Raw genomic sequence first — 13,509 nt, 5'->3', positions numbered from 1 at the left:
GAACTTAGCTCGGGATAAATATGTGCAAATGAGAGACGGAGCTCTAGTCAAGAATGACAGTGCTTATATATAGTTCTTTCAAGGGATGAGCTTGTCAACATAGTAATTTGATCAGCCAGGGTCGACTTTTTTTGTTAGGGAGAATATATCGTTGCTTACTTACTTATCCCTAAGTTTTCAATAGGATATTCGATTTTGACCGCGATCGCTAGTTATTCAAAATTAGCAAAGGCCAAGTTACGCTGGGTTAAGGGCCAGTGTTACCGGCCGGACCCTCAGTAGCCCGGTTATCTGACCTCAGATTATTGGCTAGTTACCGTACGAGTTACAGAAAAAGTCTACTTTTAATCCTCGGTCTACTCTTTATGAATTGGGGCCATTTTGATGTGTCTGGGAAAAAGTTGTGTATGTCATAGTATTAAGGATACTGAAGCGCTAACTACTGCGCGTGGGTGTGAAAAGGGTTTCCAAGACTGTCTGTGAGGTTTTGAACTTGATCGACGCCGTGGTAAAGGTCGACTTTTGTCTATTTTGTGCAATGCTGAGATGTGTCTGTCGCGGTCTGGGCATCGGTCCAAAGGTAATAGGCATGCACTAGTAAGCGCTTTGGTTACGTTTCCATGTCCATTCTCGAAATCTTTGTGTTGAATTGTGCCATTCGTCATGCCCGAAGTTGTAGTTTTGAAATTCCCACACTAAAGGCAGTTCGTTAGCAATTGGCGAATATCAAGCGTAATGCTGCTATCTGATAGATTCAGGGAGACCCACTATTGGGTTTTGCGTCACCAAGCTTGAGATCTTTGCCGACTAGTCTGGAAAACGACTGGATCTTGGTTGCCCTAGCGTATCGAATGTCGTTATAGAGTTCCAGTCGGTCCGTAATTTCGCTGGCAGTCATATCCAGAGACAAAACTACAGCCAAAGCAACAGCGTATTCTATAGCAACAGCTGCACCCTAACCCTGACGAGGTGTTGGCCATATTTTACCGCTACGCTAAGAAAGGATATAGCGCGTGAATCTATTTGACATAAAATACGCTATATTCACAACACCATATGACCCATTATGACACATTATGAGGCATACCATTTGACACACAGATTGAAAGAATCACAGTCGATTATTTGTATGGGATTCGCATATATAAAAGGGACAGGAATCTCAGCTAGAAATGATAGAGAAAGGGGATCAAGAGGACAAGGATTTTCCACCCATAGATTCGAACTTCACCTGTTTTGTGCTAGTGGTAAAAAACTCCAATACGAGGGAAAAATGGATGAGCCGCGTCACCAATCAGAACCAACCGGCTTTCATTCAACCTGGGCAGTGGATCCATGTCTATCAACTTCCAGACACGGACGCTCTCGGGTTCCACCTTAGACAGGAGTTTCACAATAGCAAGGCTGAAAGAAGAGAGGATCTTGAGCATCTTGTCCAGATTCGTAGATTGATCCCAAGTATCAGACCCAGCTGTTTCGCTCGCAGACTCCTTGTCTGGGTGAATAATGGTGAAATTGAGGATACTGTTGTGAGAAGTGGGAGACATGATGATTCGACCATCGACGCCAAACCACATATTTTGTTCGCCAATATGTTGGACCAATGCTGCTGTTTCTGGGTCGTCTAAAGCTTTCTGCTTGGGAAGTAGGAAGCGGAATGCGCTTTTACCGCTGGGAAATGGCTTGATGTGCAAGGAGGTTCTCGAGATTGAGTGAACTCCATCTGCACCAACTACCAAATCTCCCTGAATTTGGGTTCCATCTGCAAAACTGATGGCCGCATTGTATGGGTCGACTTTTTCGACACGGCGGGGCGTTTTGATTTCAATGGGTGCTTTACCGTCAACTGTGAGTGTTGAAACGGCCTTTTTGAGGGCGTTGTGTTGTTCGACGCGATGCGCCAATGCCACGGCTAAGATTCTGTTAGTAACCTGTCTCACTGTACCATCGGGTTATTTTGGAGCATACATGCTGTCAGCGTTTGTTGGCTTCTTCAACGGAAATTGTATGCAACAGTTGGCCATCTGCAGTGTACTCGCTAATCTATTTGTAGGATGTATCAGTAAAGAGTTGAGGTACAGACACATAAACACAAATACCTTTTGTGTTGGATTTGCGCCAAAGTCCTCAGGAAACAATCCCAATCGCCTTACGATACCGTTCACATTCGGAGCAAGGTGAAGGGCAGGTCCGGTCTCAGTAGCAAACCTCGATTGCTAAAGATTTGTACACGATGACCTTGTTTCTGCAGAAGATTGGCGCTGTCAGACCACCTATACCAGCTCCGGTGATTAGGATCTTCCACCCGGCTTTTTGTTCGATTCTGTTCGGTGACGCCATATTGTTGTTTGTCTGAACGGCTTCGGATCGAGCAGAACACTAATATTGCTGAAATATACGATTGCGAAGAGTTTAAACACTACAGCAACATATTCAATATATGAGCACTCGTGCAAAAGCTATCCTCATTAGTTTCATGCGACCTCAGGCAACAAGCAACCTAACCACACGTTGTGCAATGTGGCAGGTTCGGATATGCTCCCTGATATCGGGACCACCCTCTTACGATGTGAATGGTTTCTCAACCTTACGATTTTGTCCGATGTCGCTAGTATAAATTTCCCAGGCAACCCATTTCATCTATTTGATCGGAATTGGCGGACCTACCCCGCATCAATAGTAGTGAGCGGCATGCAAGATGATGGCAGTACAAAGTGCATTTACGCTCCCGTAATATTTTGAGACCTTGAAGCGATATCCTGGCGGGGAAGTTGTCTACGTCTTTCGGGTACTCACTTTTTCAGTAAAATATGGATTCATACAGATGATCTTATCTTTCACGAGGTTACAATAGGGGTTCATTCTGCTATAAATAAATTCTGGATATGACAAGCAATCTATGAATGAGACGATGGCACACCATCCATGCCCTGCCCGTAATCCTCTCCCAAATTCTTCCCATCTTCTAACTGCAAAGGCTGCGATTCCTGCAAGACAAAAAGTACGCGAGCCCAATCCATTTTACTGGGGTTTCTCCAAGCATGCATTGGACTCCGCTGAATCGCAATATCTCCTCTTTTCATATGTCGAACTTCACCCGAGTCGAGGATGAGGTCGACTTCACCTTCTATCACAACGCCGTAGTCAAGGCTAACTGTTCGGTGCATTGGGGAGAGTGAATCCGGGTTGATATCGACGATACGTAGTACCGAGCCACCGGGAATGGTTAGACCTGGTGGGCTTTGAAGGTAAGATTGATATTTGGCCACATCCTTGCCGCCGTTCAAATTAGCCGGGAATTCGTTCGTGGTATAGCTGAGAGCAAATGCAGCACCATTTGGCAATTTTTCCCAGCTCAAAGGGGTCGGGATTTCAGTGTTGAAAATTGCTTTTCCATCTGGTCTATGGTCTGTGATATATCGGTTCATTTGGGGAAGCCCGTTGTCGAGGATCTGATCTTCAGCCATTGTTATGAGGAATTGAGAGGGGTTCGTGAGGTTCAGATAGGTCCAGATTGGACTTTGAGATGTTTTGCTTTCTTTGGAATAGTTTTTAGAGTTGTGTATGGACGAAGGAGATATTTTCCATCTGTTCATACAAAAATATTTAACTCAGCTGTAGTAAACCCCCCACCGGATAACCATAAGGAGGAGCCTGCATCCCTTCCGAGTTAGGGCTTGCGAGCCTAATCGGGCATAGCGCAATATATTCTTCTCAAATTGACTTCCCGAAGTGGAGGAGCCGAGGAGAGAGTGGAAGCGGTCCACATATCCGTACATCTTCGTACCGGAATCACAATGCTCGACTTCAATGTTTTATTTTTAGTTTTAGAATATATTTCTTGCCGTTTCTTGGTTTTTTAAAGTAAGTCATTGATTGATTCTGCACGCCGCATAGTTCGAGTGATACGGAAACCTACAACCACTCAACATGCCGAACGAAATAAGAGATATCAGCTCGGTTGACAGCGGGTCATTTCCTTACATCTTCGAACAGAATGTAGATGTGCCTCTCAAGTCTACTAGCGGTCTTGTTCGCGCGAACGTGTACAGGCCCAAAACCGAGGATGGCGCCCGTGTCCCTGTTATTGTCACTTATGGGCCCTACGGAAAGGATATTCATTACAAGGAGTGCGTGATACACAATTATCATGCGCCTGAGTTTGAGTCGATAAGCTAATGCTAGATTCTTGCTTAGTTTTCACCCCACATCGTATGCTGAAGTGAATCCGGAACATCACTCAGACCATTCGGCGTGGGAAACCCCAGATCCAGGTTTCTGGACATGCAATGGATACGCCGTTGTTCGCGCCGACGAGCGCGGACTTGGTCAGTCACCAGGTGTTTTGGACACCATGTCTCGCGGAACCAGTGATGCTTTTTTTGACGTGGTTGAGTGGGCAGCAGAACAGCCATGGTCGACGGGCAAAGTTGGTCTTTTGGGAATAAGGTACGAACACCTTATTTCATTACCGCAATTGGGTTATGACTTACATCTTGTAGCTACTATGCTGGAAGCCAATGGCGTGTTGCAGCTCGCCACCCTAAAGGATTATGCGCTATGATTCCTTGGGAGGGAATGTCAGATTACTACCGTGACCGATGCCGCCAGGGAGGAATCCTGTCCAACGGATTCATCAAATTTTGGTGGAACCGCCAAGTTACCACTAATCAATACGGCCGGCCAGGAAGGTCTGCTCGTAATTGGGGACCCAATACTATTGAAGGAGACCTAATCGAGGAGGAGCTTGCGGCCAATCGCAACGACCAGACCGAGGATAACGCATCAAATAAGTTCCGCGACGAGCCTTATTACGCCTCCAAGGAATACCATATGGGTGATATTCAAGTTCCTTTGCTGAGCGTGGCTAATTGGGGTGGAATATGCTTGCATCTTCGTGGAAATGTTCAGGGATGGCTCTGGGCGGGCTCAGAATTCAAGTATCTGCGATTCATTACTGGTCGTCACGATCTTCCGTTCTATTACCATGAAGAGGTCGAAATCCAAAGAAGCTTCCTCGATGCATTCCTCAAAGGTGAGGACAGCGAGGGATGGTCCGTTAAGGGCAAAGTGGCTCCCGTCAGTGTTCTTTTGCGCAAAGGCGACGTCGGATTCAACGACGCCGAAGCAGAAAAAGTCTACACTCGACGTGAGGAAAAAGAATGGCCAATCGGCCGAACGCAATATACAAAATTCTTCCTGGACTCGGCCAGTTCGCTTTCCACCTCGGAGCCATTGGTGAAGAGATCAGAGAAGCTATCATATAAGGCACTAGGCACACTTGATCAGCCTGAGCTACTCAGATTTGAAACGAAGCCCTTTAAGACTGAAACAGAAATCACCGGCCATGTGGTGGCACACTTGAATGTATCTGTGACCCCATATTCTGGTAGTGAGTCAATCCCAACCGATATCGACTTGTTTGTCACTTTACGATACTTTGGTCCGAACGGAAAAGAAGTCTTCTATACAGGCACAGCAGGCGACCCAGTTCCATTGACCAAGGGCTGGCAACGTGTCAGTCTGCGCAAGATTGACTCTACTCATTACAAGAACAAGCCTTGGCTTCCTCATCGCAATTACACGTCTGTTGATGTAGAACCAGTCATTATTGGAGAAGTCTATCCAATCGATGTGGAGATTTGGCCGACCAATGTGGTTGTTGAGAAAGGAGGAAAAATTGTGTTGGAGGTAGCATCTGGCGACACACAAGGAGCTGGTATTTTCTTGCACAATGACCCAGTAGACAGGTATGTTTAACCACTATTGCGTATTTGTCAGAAGATTCCTAACATGTTTGCCCTCTTTTCAGATCCAAAGAGAAACTCGACGGAATGAACCATATCCACTTTGGTCCTCACTTTTCGAACTATCTGACGCTACCAATTATACCATAGTTATCGTACATATGGCTCTTATCTATGTGTACTGGCATAAATTAGATCGGTTATATTAAATACCAATGGACATTGAGAATTTACGCAAGTCAAGGAATTTAGATTGTGCTGCAACCGAGTGTATATGACAGACGTTATTTTACGGCTATCCCGGATACGGTTATTGCAGCGCATAAATCCACTCAGCTGCTCTCATTGGATATCAACCGGTCCTCATTACAAGGATTTGCCAAGAGACCTCCTTACTAAAATAGCGCGCACAGTTCTACTGTTACGAAACCAATCACCTGCATATGCTACGCGATATAAGAAACAGACCGGAAGGAACGATTGGACAACAGAAACGGAAAACCCAAGAAAGATAATTGGACTACATAAATCACGTGACCAAAGATATACTCGAAACCACAAAAGACACCGATAAGATACGAAGTATATCTTATGAAGGAACGTGATTGGATAGTATATTATATACTTGCTATGGGATACTCAGGAATGAGTATAAAGTATATAATATAAAATATACGGAACAGGGAGGACTGGATATATAAGGACACTCATTCACCATCATGTATTTAGTTCTTCATAGTTCTTTGACATAAGTCACTTGAATACAACAGTGAGAGTCAGCAAGGCATTCATACTCGTACGGGCACCAGGCTGTACGGGGGATCTCTTCTATCTTAGTTACATTTAAGACTTCCAGACACAAGTTCGACTATTGTTACTTCGTTCACTCAAGCCACTCTATCGACGATTATCAAGGAACCTTTGTGTGGTTCAAACCAAGCCTAGCGTACCTCGACACAACGCTGTTTAACTAAGACAGATCCAGGTCCGTGACATCTACACACAATTATGTAAGGCCACCTGTGCCAGATAATTTTCCCTCTTAGGTAGACACACAATACAATACATTACAGCGTCCCACTCAAATTCTCAGTATACCATCGACGCGAAAACAATTATTCACAGGGTTCTAGATACGTATTGCATTCAACATGTGAAACGCCAGCTGGAAATATATTAACACAATTCCAAACCCAAAAACAATAATCGCTTTCTATGCGCCCACTGTCTTCCTTGTAGGCGGCCACCGTTGAGGGAGTCCAACCGCAGAAGTAACTAGTTCTTGGTGTCGGGCTGAACCCTATTATCTTCAAGCAGTACCCGCACTACTACCTCATGTCCTAGGTAGCCCAGGCTAACGGTGTCCATCCTCAGCCATGTCTTGGGCTAGGATTAATCTCCAGACGCTCCTGGTTCAATGTCGAGCCTTTTACAGATGTCCCAACGTCGATGTTTGACGTGACGGTAGTACAAATTAAGTTTAGCGTAGCGTGGCCGAGTTGGAAGGCGCCGTGTTGGGTGCCATGCCCTGAAACCACCGAAGGGAGTGAAAGAGAGTAAGATCGTGAGCGCGAGAGCGCCGCACAAAAACGCTACAGGAAGCTAACACTAGAGACTTGACTCCCCTTCTGACACGAGAACCCGATTCAAGGGCCGTGAGTGGTGCATGGCCAATCAACTGTAACTTGGAGGAACTGAGGAGGCATATTCACCGTTGATAGTGGTTTAGGCATTGTGAACGTCTTCCATAAAATACAATTGAGCAGGCTTGAATTTAGACGGCTTCTATCTAAGACGTAAGTTAAATGAGCGTGGATCGGAAGGGACCATCGCTTATCAAAGCGGACTTTGCTCCAGGGTCACCTATTCGCTCTAGGTGCTGAAATGAAGATGCCTCAATCAATCAACAATGTTGATGATTTCTTGATTTATTTCTCATCGTACAATCACATGTTTGAAAGGTATGTCCCTGCTTTACATCCCGTAAAGAAAGAAAGCAAAAAACCAAAGCATCCATGTATCACCACTCTCCACCAATCTTGTATCCAAATACCTGATTATTGATCTTATAGCCGGTCATCCTCCACAATTTATTCAGTCTCTGAATTCCATAACTGCATTAGCCGTTGCGCATGCCCATCAAGGGGGGAAAGACAAGGGAAACCCCAAACATACAGCATTGTTCCTCACACCCAGGAACATGATTGTGATAAAAGCCCTCTCCGCATCGTTGATATATACTCGTCTTTCTCCTTGATTCAGATTACGGTTGACCGGTCGATATGGCGGAATGCGGCGGTAATGGTTTGCCCACTCTGGACCTTCGCTGTTCACATTTACGGGTTGTTGTGATGTTGATAGAGGCTCATCATGAGTCTCATTGTCGAGAGAAGGAGAAGTGTTAGAGTGGTGTACTTCGTACTCCGATGGATAGCCCACGACTCGCAAACGGGCTTGATTTTCGGTCGTGGAGGAGGTGAGGGTTGATGTTCGAGTCATCTTTGATATCGTGGTGTTCTGGATATGCTTTGCTTTGAAGATAGTCGCTGCGAATGGGTATATGTTGCTTGGTCATTAATTCAATCTCTGGAGGCATGGTAGTAATACAGAGCAAATGCATGATGGCGCATGGGTTCAGTGCTTCTGTTCTCGGGTATGTGGGGGAACCACCTCGGATATCAACCCTACGTGATGTGAGGTGGTCCCAGGAACCGCCATCCCCGAGCTCTGTCTCACGCATAATCACCATCTGCTATGCTTTTTAGTCTTTAAAGAAGATAAACTGGACACCAAAAGACTTTCCTATTCATGCTGTTTTGCTTGCTAGCCAGCTGACAAATAAAAATATCATACACCATGTCGCAGACACTCCAATCGATCCGTGAAGCAGCCATTGACGGGCGCGCAAAGAATATTATATGGCGCCAAATTCAGCTCGAGAATCTTCAGCGGACGTTGATCGACAATGCAGATACTATTCAAGCAGCGATTCAACAAGATAGCGCATATACAAGTACCGAAACTGCCATTGAGTACTGCCTTACCCTAAAATGTCTGAATGAGAACTATAAGTCGCTGGATATCGAGCGAGCTCTGAAAGATGAGTATGCGATTGCGCGAGGACATGATTCGGAAGCTTTTAGAGATCCTGTGGGAGTCGTATACATTGTCCCGACGACACATAACTTCTTTTATTCGATTGTGAGCGCCGTAGGTGCAGCAATAACAGCCGGAAACTGTGTCGTTATCGAGGTAAGTCATCCCAAACCAAAAACTTTTGTCCGAGCCAGCTTCTTACTAAGTATAAACAGCTTCAAATTACTACAGGGCCAAAGGCTATCTCAGAGTTACTACAAACCTTTTTGAAATCCTCACTCGATCATAGTGTCATCGAATTCGTCTCAAAACGTGCCAGCGACGAAGACCTCTCACCAAACCACATCCGACTATTCCAGGAGAAATCGCAGAACGAACGTCAACCCGCATCATCAAAAAGTCTCTTTCCATTATTGTCATCCACCCAGGCAGTAACCATCGTCGACCGCACCGCTGATCTAACCAGCGCAGCGGAAGCAATCGCCACAGCCCGATTTGCCTATGGAGGTAACTCACCCTATGCTCCAGACTTGGTGTTAGTGAATGAGTTTGTCAAGAGCCAGTTCCTTCATGTACTTATACAAGCTACTATGGATCAATTGTCGCTTCGGATGCCAGGTGGTGCAAAGTCTTCTCCGTCACGGAATAGTCAACAAACCGCGAGCCTGATTGCTGCTGAGATCGAGGGGAACCGAGCTAGTAGTATCTCGAGTATTGGAGAGGGAGGCTTAGTAGATGTGAATAGCAGGTATTTACATGTCATATATTCTCAGCTACTGAAAGATACTAATGTATGCGTACAGAGATTCACAATTGTTACAGACCAAAATCCGAGGATACAATATCCTGCTACATAGCGTGCGGTCATTAGATGATGCTATGGACCTGGCAAGTCAGTAAGTGCTACTAATCAAACGGCTTTGTACCCAGTTCCAATTATCTGCTGATAAATTCTTCCTCAGGAACGGAGAACTACTAGCTACGTACACATTCGCAGACGCCGCGTCAGGAAAATACGTATCTCAATTCGTCCCTTCGCGAGTGTCCTTTGTCAACCAGATCCCATTCGAACTCTTAAGTAATAATTAGAGCCTATCCTGAACTCCTCGTTTCAGTCATCACTGACTCAATATGTTTTTATAAGTTGGACCCTCATCGCCCGAAACGTCACCCGTCACCCAATCCCTCCACATCCGCTACCCAACAGACCTTTTTTCTATCCCACGACCCCAATACATCCTCAAAACGCCCCTATCTCAACAAATCCAGCAATATCTCCTCCTCGAGGGTAGTAGCATCAGCAGCAAGAACAACAACGCAGCTATCTGGCAGAAAACGCTAATATCCAAAATCTCGAAACAAATCTGCGCTACAAGACAGAAACGTCGTCCAGGCGGACAAGTGGGATTCTTTGAGCAGGCTATTTTGCTTGGCTTGGGTATGACTGGTGTGCCGATTTTGATTTGTGTGGGCGCTCTGGCTTATTATGGGTTGGGGTTTGCGTTGAGGAAGTTTATGCGCTGAATTGAACGGAAGGTTGGGATAGTAGAAGGAGGATTCGTGTACAAGTAATGATGCTTTAGTTTAGGAGGTAGTTATTGAAAATGTCTGAATTATTATTTCGGAGTAAAGACAAATCCTCATCCACATATGCGTGTTATCGTATAATGTGTAAATCTCTTCATATCATACATACAAACTACATTCATAGAGCCATAAATCATGACATAGATCCTCTCACAGCTCATCACGCTGTTTCTCAATCAAATGTATCAAATTCGCCACCAAATGCGGTTGTTGTGAAGCCTTCCACCGATAATTCTGTTCCATCATTTTGATCATGAGATCCAATACCGCCTGTGGATGGTATATATGCACCGGCGTAGGATCATCTTCAATCCCCTGTAACACTGGGGTCCCTCTCTCAAGAGCAATATATCGATTTACATCGTCAGATTGTACTCCGTCCAGATATACCTTGATGCGATCAGGATCCAATGGCTCTTGAGTATAGGGTGGAAGGGGAGCAATAGCAGTTGATTGTTGAATTTCTAGATTGGGTGCTGAGGAAAGCATCCGTGATTGATGAACATTCTGTCCTCCTCTGAAGGTCCCATACGCCCACAAAGTCAGTCCAGCATGATAGAGTGAAACAGCAGCAAAATCTCGAAGATCGTGTGATGGAAGCAATTTGATGTGTTTGATTATTTGGCCTGCATGCCACAGGGCCTGTCGAGACTCTTTCCGATTCGCCCATTCATAGAGGGATGCTCGTGCTGGATGGTAAGTTTGATGTTTCTCTGTAGTCAAGAATTGGACATCTTCCAATGAGACGTGCATATTCAACAAGATGACATGCAGACTGAGTGTGCTCTCATGTTCGTATGCGATTCGATAGTAATCAAGAATCCTAGTCAGCTCCTGATATCGGGATGTTAAGATTAGCCCATTATCCCAGTAGCGTGGCTTATACTTGAGTAACTGGTCAAATTGACGATACTCTCTAACAATGCCCCAAATGGCAAGTATTACCGTCTCGCATGACATCTTAAGGTCGGTGAATCTTTGGGTCAAGTCGAGAAGGTCCAAGTTTGCGACACATTCAATCACTGTAGGCACATGCATGGAGTTCATTGAAGCCAGTTCTTTGCAGTACAAGTCGTGCCACTCGAATGCCGAGCTTGCATTCCAAAGAGCCGAAGTTACCGGAAGTGGAATAGCGAACTCAGCATACGATATCAGCGGGGGGCTTAATATGGCCAGTGACGTCTGTGCATCATGTCGGAAAAGCTGAATAGCGAGTCGCTTGAAGCTTTCCTGTCTCACCCAGGTCCTCCACACTTCTTCGAGGGAGTGGCCTGCTTGCTTACCCTGTAAGGGAATAAAAGGAAAAGAGGACTGATGGAACCATCCTCCACGTCGCATCATTGTGATCAGGAGCTTTTGGATGCTTTCAGCGATCTCTATCTTCCGGCTATTTCCGCTCCATACTCCAATATCTAGATACAAAAAAAATGCTTGATGCATCTCGAGGTTTCGGGCAGCAGTATTATCCTCCTCTACAGCGGCGGTCAGCTGTATCCGCATCACTTCATGCATGGCGTAGCCAAGCTTGCGTAATGAAAGATCTGGCGCAATAACAGCTCCGGCCGCAGCCAGTCCGAGCAACAACTCGGGCCGAGTTTTTTTGAAATTAACTGTTGGTAGATGAAGCCATGACCGGGCGTTTGAAAATGGTGCAGTGAGATAGTACTGGATAAAACTATCCAATAATTCGATTGATGGAAATGACAAAGGGTGAGAAATATTGGGCTGCTTCATCTGGCGGAGAAAGATACCTAGTATCTTGTCTCGTGAGGACAAGTCTAGCTTCTCGGCGGTCGTTCTATGCTCGACTTCGACTAGACTCTGGGGTGTTGGGCTCGACTCGGGCTGATCTGGCAATAGCAGGTTATCGTGCTCAGCTAAGCCATGGTCCTGGGGCGCCGGAATAAATCGCCACATCAACTTTCCCAAGGATGCCGAGTCGGTGGTTGGTCTGTCATCTTTCGCTATATTGACGTCGGGTGTAGTCACACTCGGCAGCGGTAAGGGCTCTGGTGGGAGTTCTCCAAATTCGAATGGGTTGCGGGAATTGTACGACTCAAGAAAGCTCAAATCCACAATGCTCAAATCAAGATCAGTTTCAAGGCCAAACGCAATCAAGTTACGAGGTGTCCTGATGCCACTAGGGCAGTTTGAGTTAAGAGTATTCAAAAAGGAGTCATGACGATAGTGCGCTTCTGGTGCTAGCGAATTGATTTGTTCTGGTGGCACAGTGAATAATGTAGGTTCAGCAGATACTGAAGCGAAGCTGTCAGGTACTTGTTCAGACTGGCTTGGCTGCTCTGCCAGCCAATGGGAGTCTTCTGGTTCGACTTGTAGATGTGACGAACCATCATCTCGACTCGGAGAAGTATCAGGAACAAAGTTCTGATTCTGTTGTAATTGTGGAGAAGATTCGGAGCCTTCATTGGTCACCGAAGCCACTGTACACACGATATTTCGGCGCTGACATCGGCCGCAAGGCTTAGTCTCATCACATCTCAAATGATTCCCCGCACAAGCAGCACATGCTTGCGAAGTCCGGGCCGGTATACTTCGGTCATTAGCACCACGTCGACGCTTCCGTGAAGATGAAGAATTATCGTTGTCGGCATTGTGGAGGGCGGAATGCCGACTCAGCAAATCACTATTTGTTAGATATTAGCATCGCGCGACTCGTTAATTCTCATGCTAGTAGCTCACATTCGACCGAATTTCTTGGCACAAACATGGCATTGATATGGCTTCTCTTGAGTATCTTGAGTCCTCGGGTTAGTAGGTAATAAGGTAACGTTATAGTGCTTTCCGAGAAACCTACGTGTCCGCACATGCCGAGAGAGATGGTCGATGCGTTTGTACGTTTGTGAGCATTTACCACACTGGTAGAGATTCGGATGACTTGTGCTAGGCAACACGTCTCCCCCAGGCTCCACCTGATTCTCCGTTGTTGTTGACATGATATCGGGTGATGTTTGAGAAGATCGAGTTGGACAGGGAGGTTGGTGCTGATAAAGGGGAAGGTGGAGGAGGTACCTTGCCCACGTTTCCCCGGTTGCCCCAGATTCCATGTTTGCAAGAGTAC

At 45.8% G+C, this 13,509-nt stretch overlaps 7 protein-coding genes across 7 annotated transcripts; 2 read left to right on the top strand and 5 right to left on the bottom strand.

The window, feature by feature from the left end:
* Positions 1 to 594: 594 nt before the first annotated feature.
* EYB26_008633 (uncharacterized protein) lies at positions 595 to 898 on the bottom strand (the record flags this gene model as incomplete). The annotated part of the gene is made up of 2 exons (XM_054267884.1): positions 595 to 695; positions 769 to 898. 2 exons carry the CDS (start codon positions 896 to 898, stop codon positions 595 to 597), a joined length of 231 nt encoding a protein of 76 aa, XP_054123859.1.
* A 343-nt stretch (positions 899 to 1,241) lies between these two features.
* On the bottom strand, positions 1,242 to 2,340 carry EYB26_008632 (uncharacterized protein; the record flags this gene model as incomplete). The annotated part of the gene is made up of 2 exons (XM_054267883.1): positions 1,242 to 1,912; positions 2,280 to 2,340. The coding sequence occupies 2 exons, from the start codon at positions 2,338 to 2,340 to the stop codon at positions 1,242 to 1,244; spliced, it is 732 nt and encodes a 243-aa protein (XP_054123858.1).
* Positions 2,341 to 2,897: 557 nt separating this feature from the next.
* EYB26_008631 (uncharacterized protein) lies at positions 2,898 to 3,467 on the bottom strand (the record flags this gene model as incomplete). Its single annotated transcript, XM_054267882.1, has 1 exon — positions 2,898 to 3,467. One exon carries the CDS (start codon positions 3,465 to 3,467, stop codon positions 2,898 to 2,900), a length of 570 nt encoding a protein of 189 aa, XP_054123857.1.
* Positions 3,468 to 3,930: 463 nt separating this feature from the next.
* Positions 3,931 to 5,897, top strand: EYB26_008630 (uncharacterized protein; the record flags this gene model as incomplete). The annotated part of the gene is made up of 4 exons (XM_054267881.1): positions 3,931 to 4,130; positions 4,198 to 4,449; positions 4,503 to 5,750; positions 5,813 to 5,897. The coding sequence occupies 4 exons, from the start codon at positions 3,931 to 3,933 to the stop codon at positions 5,895 to 5,897; spliced, it is 1,785 nt and encodes a 594-aa protein (XP_054123856.1).
* A 1,870-nt stretch (positions 5,898 to 7,767) lies between these two features.
* On the bottom strand, positions 7,768 to 8,246 carry EYB26_008629 (uncharacterized protein; the record flags this gene model as incomplete). Its single annotated transcript, XM_054267880.1, has 2 exons — positions 7,768 to 7,848; positions 7,923 to 8,246. The coding sequence occupies 2 exons, from the start codon at positions 8,244 to 8,246 to the stop codon at positions 7,768 to 7,770; spliced, it is 405 nt and encodes a 134-aa protein (XP_054123855.1).
* A 357-nt stretch (positions 8,247 to 8,603) lies between these two features.
* EYB26_008628 (uncharacterized protein) lies at positions 8,604 to 10,367 on the top strand (the record flags this gene model as incomplete). The annotated part of the gene is made up of 5 exons (XM_054267879.1): positions 8,604 to 8,999; positions 9,059 to 9,591; positions 9,647 to 9,739; positions 9,806 to 9,921; positions 9,988 to 10,367. 5 exons carry the CDS (start codon positions 8,604 to 8,606, stop codon positions 10,365 to 10,367), a joined length of 1,518 nt encoding a protein of 505 aa, XP_054123854.1.
* Positions 10,368 to 10,580: 213 nt separating this feature from the next.
* On the bottom strand, positions 10,581 to 13,384 carry EYB26_008627 (uncharacterized protein; the record flags this gene model as incomplete). Its single annotated transcript, XM_054267878.1, has 3 exons — positions 10,581 to 13,074; positions 13,131 to 13,185; positions 13,246 to 13,384. The coding sequence occupies 3 exons, from the start codon at positions 13,382 to 13,384 to the stop codon at positions 10,581 to 10,583; spliced, it is 2,688 nt and encodes an 895-aa protein (XP_054123853.1).
* Positions 13,385 to 13,509: the final 125 nt, after the last annotated feature.

The sequence above is a fragment of the Talaromyces marneffei genome, chromosome 6 (genome assembly GCF_009556855.1).
Source record: "Talaromyces marneffei chromosome 6, complete sequence".
NCBI classification, from domain to species: domain Eukaryota; kingdom Fungi; phylum Ascomycota; class Eurotiomycetes; order Eurotiales; family Trichocomaceae; genus Talaromyces; species Talaromyces marneffei.
This window is presented reverse-complemented; position numbering and strand designations above follow the sequence as displayed.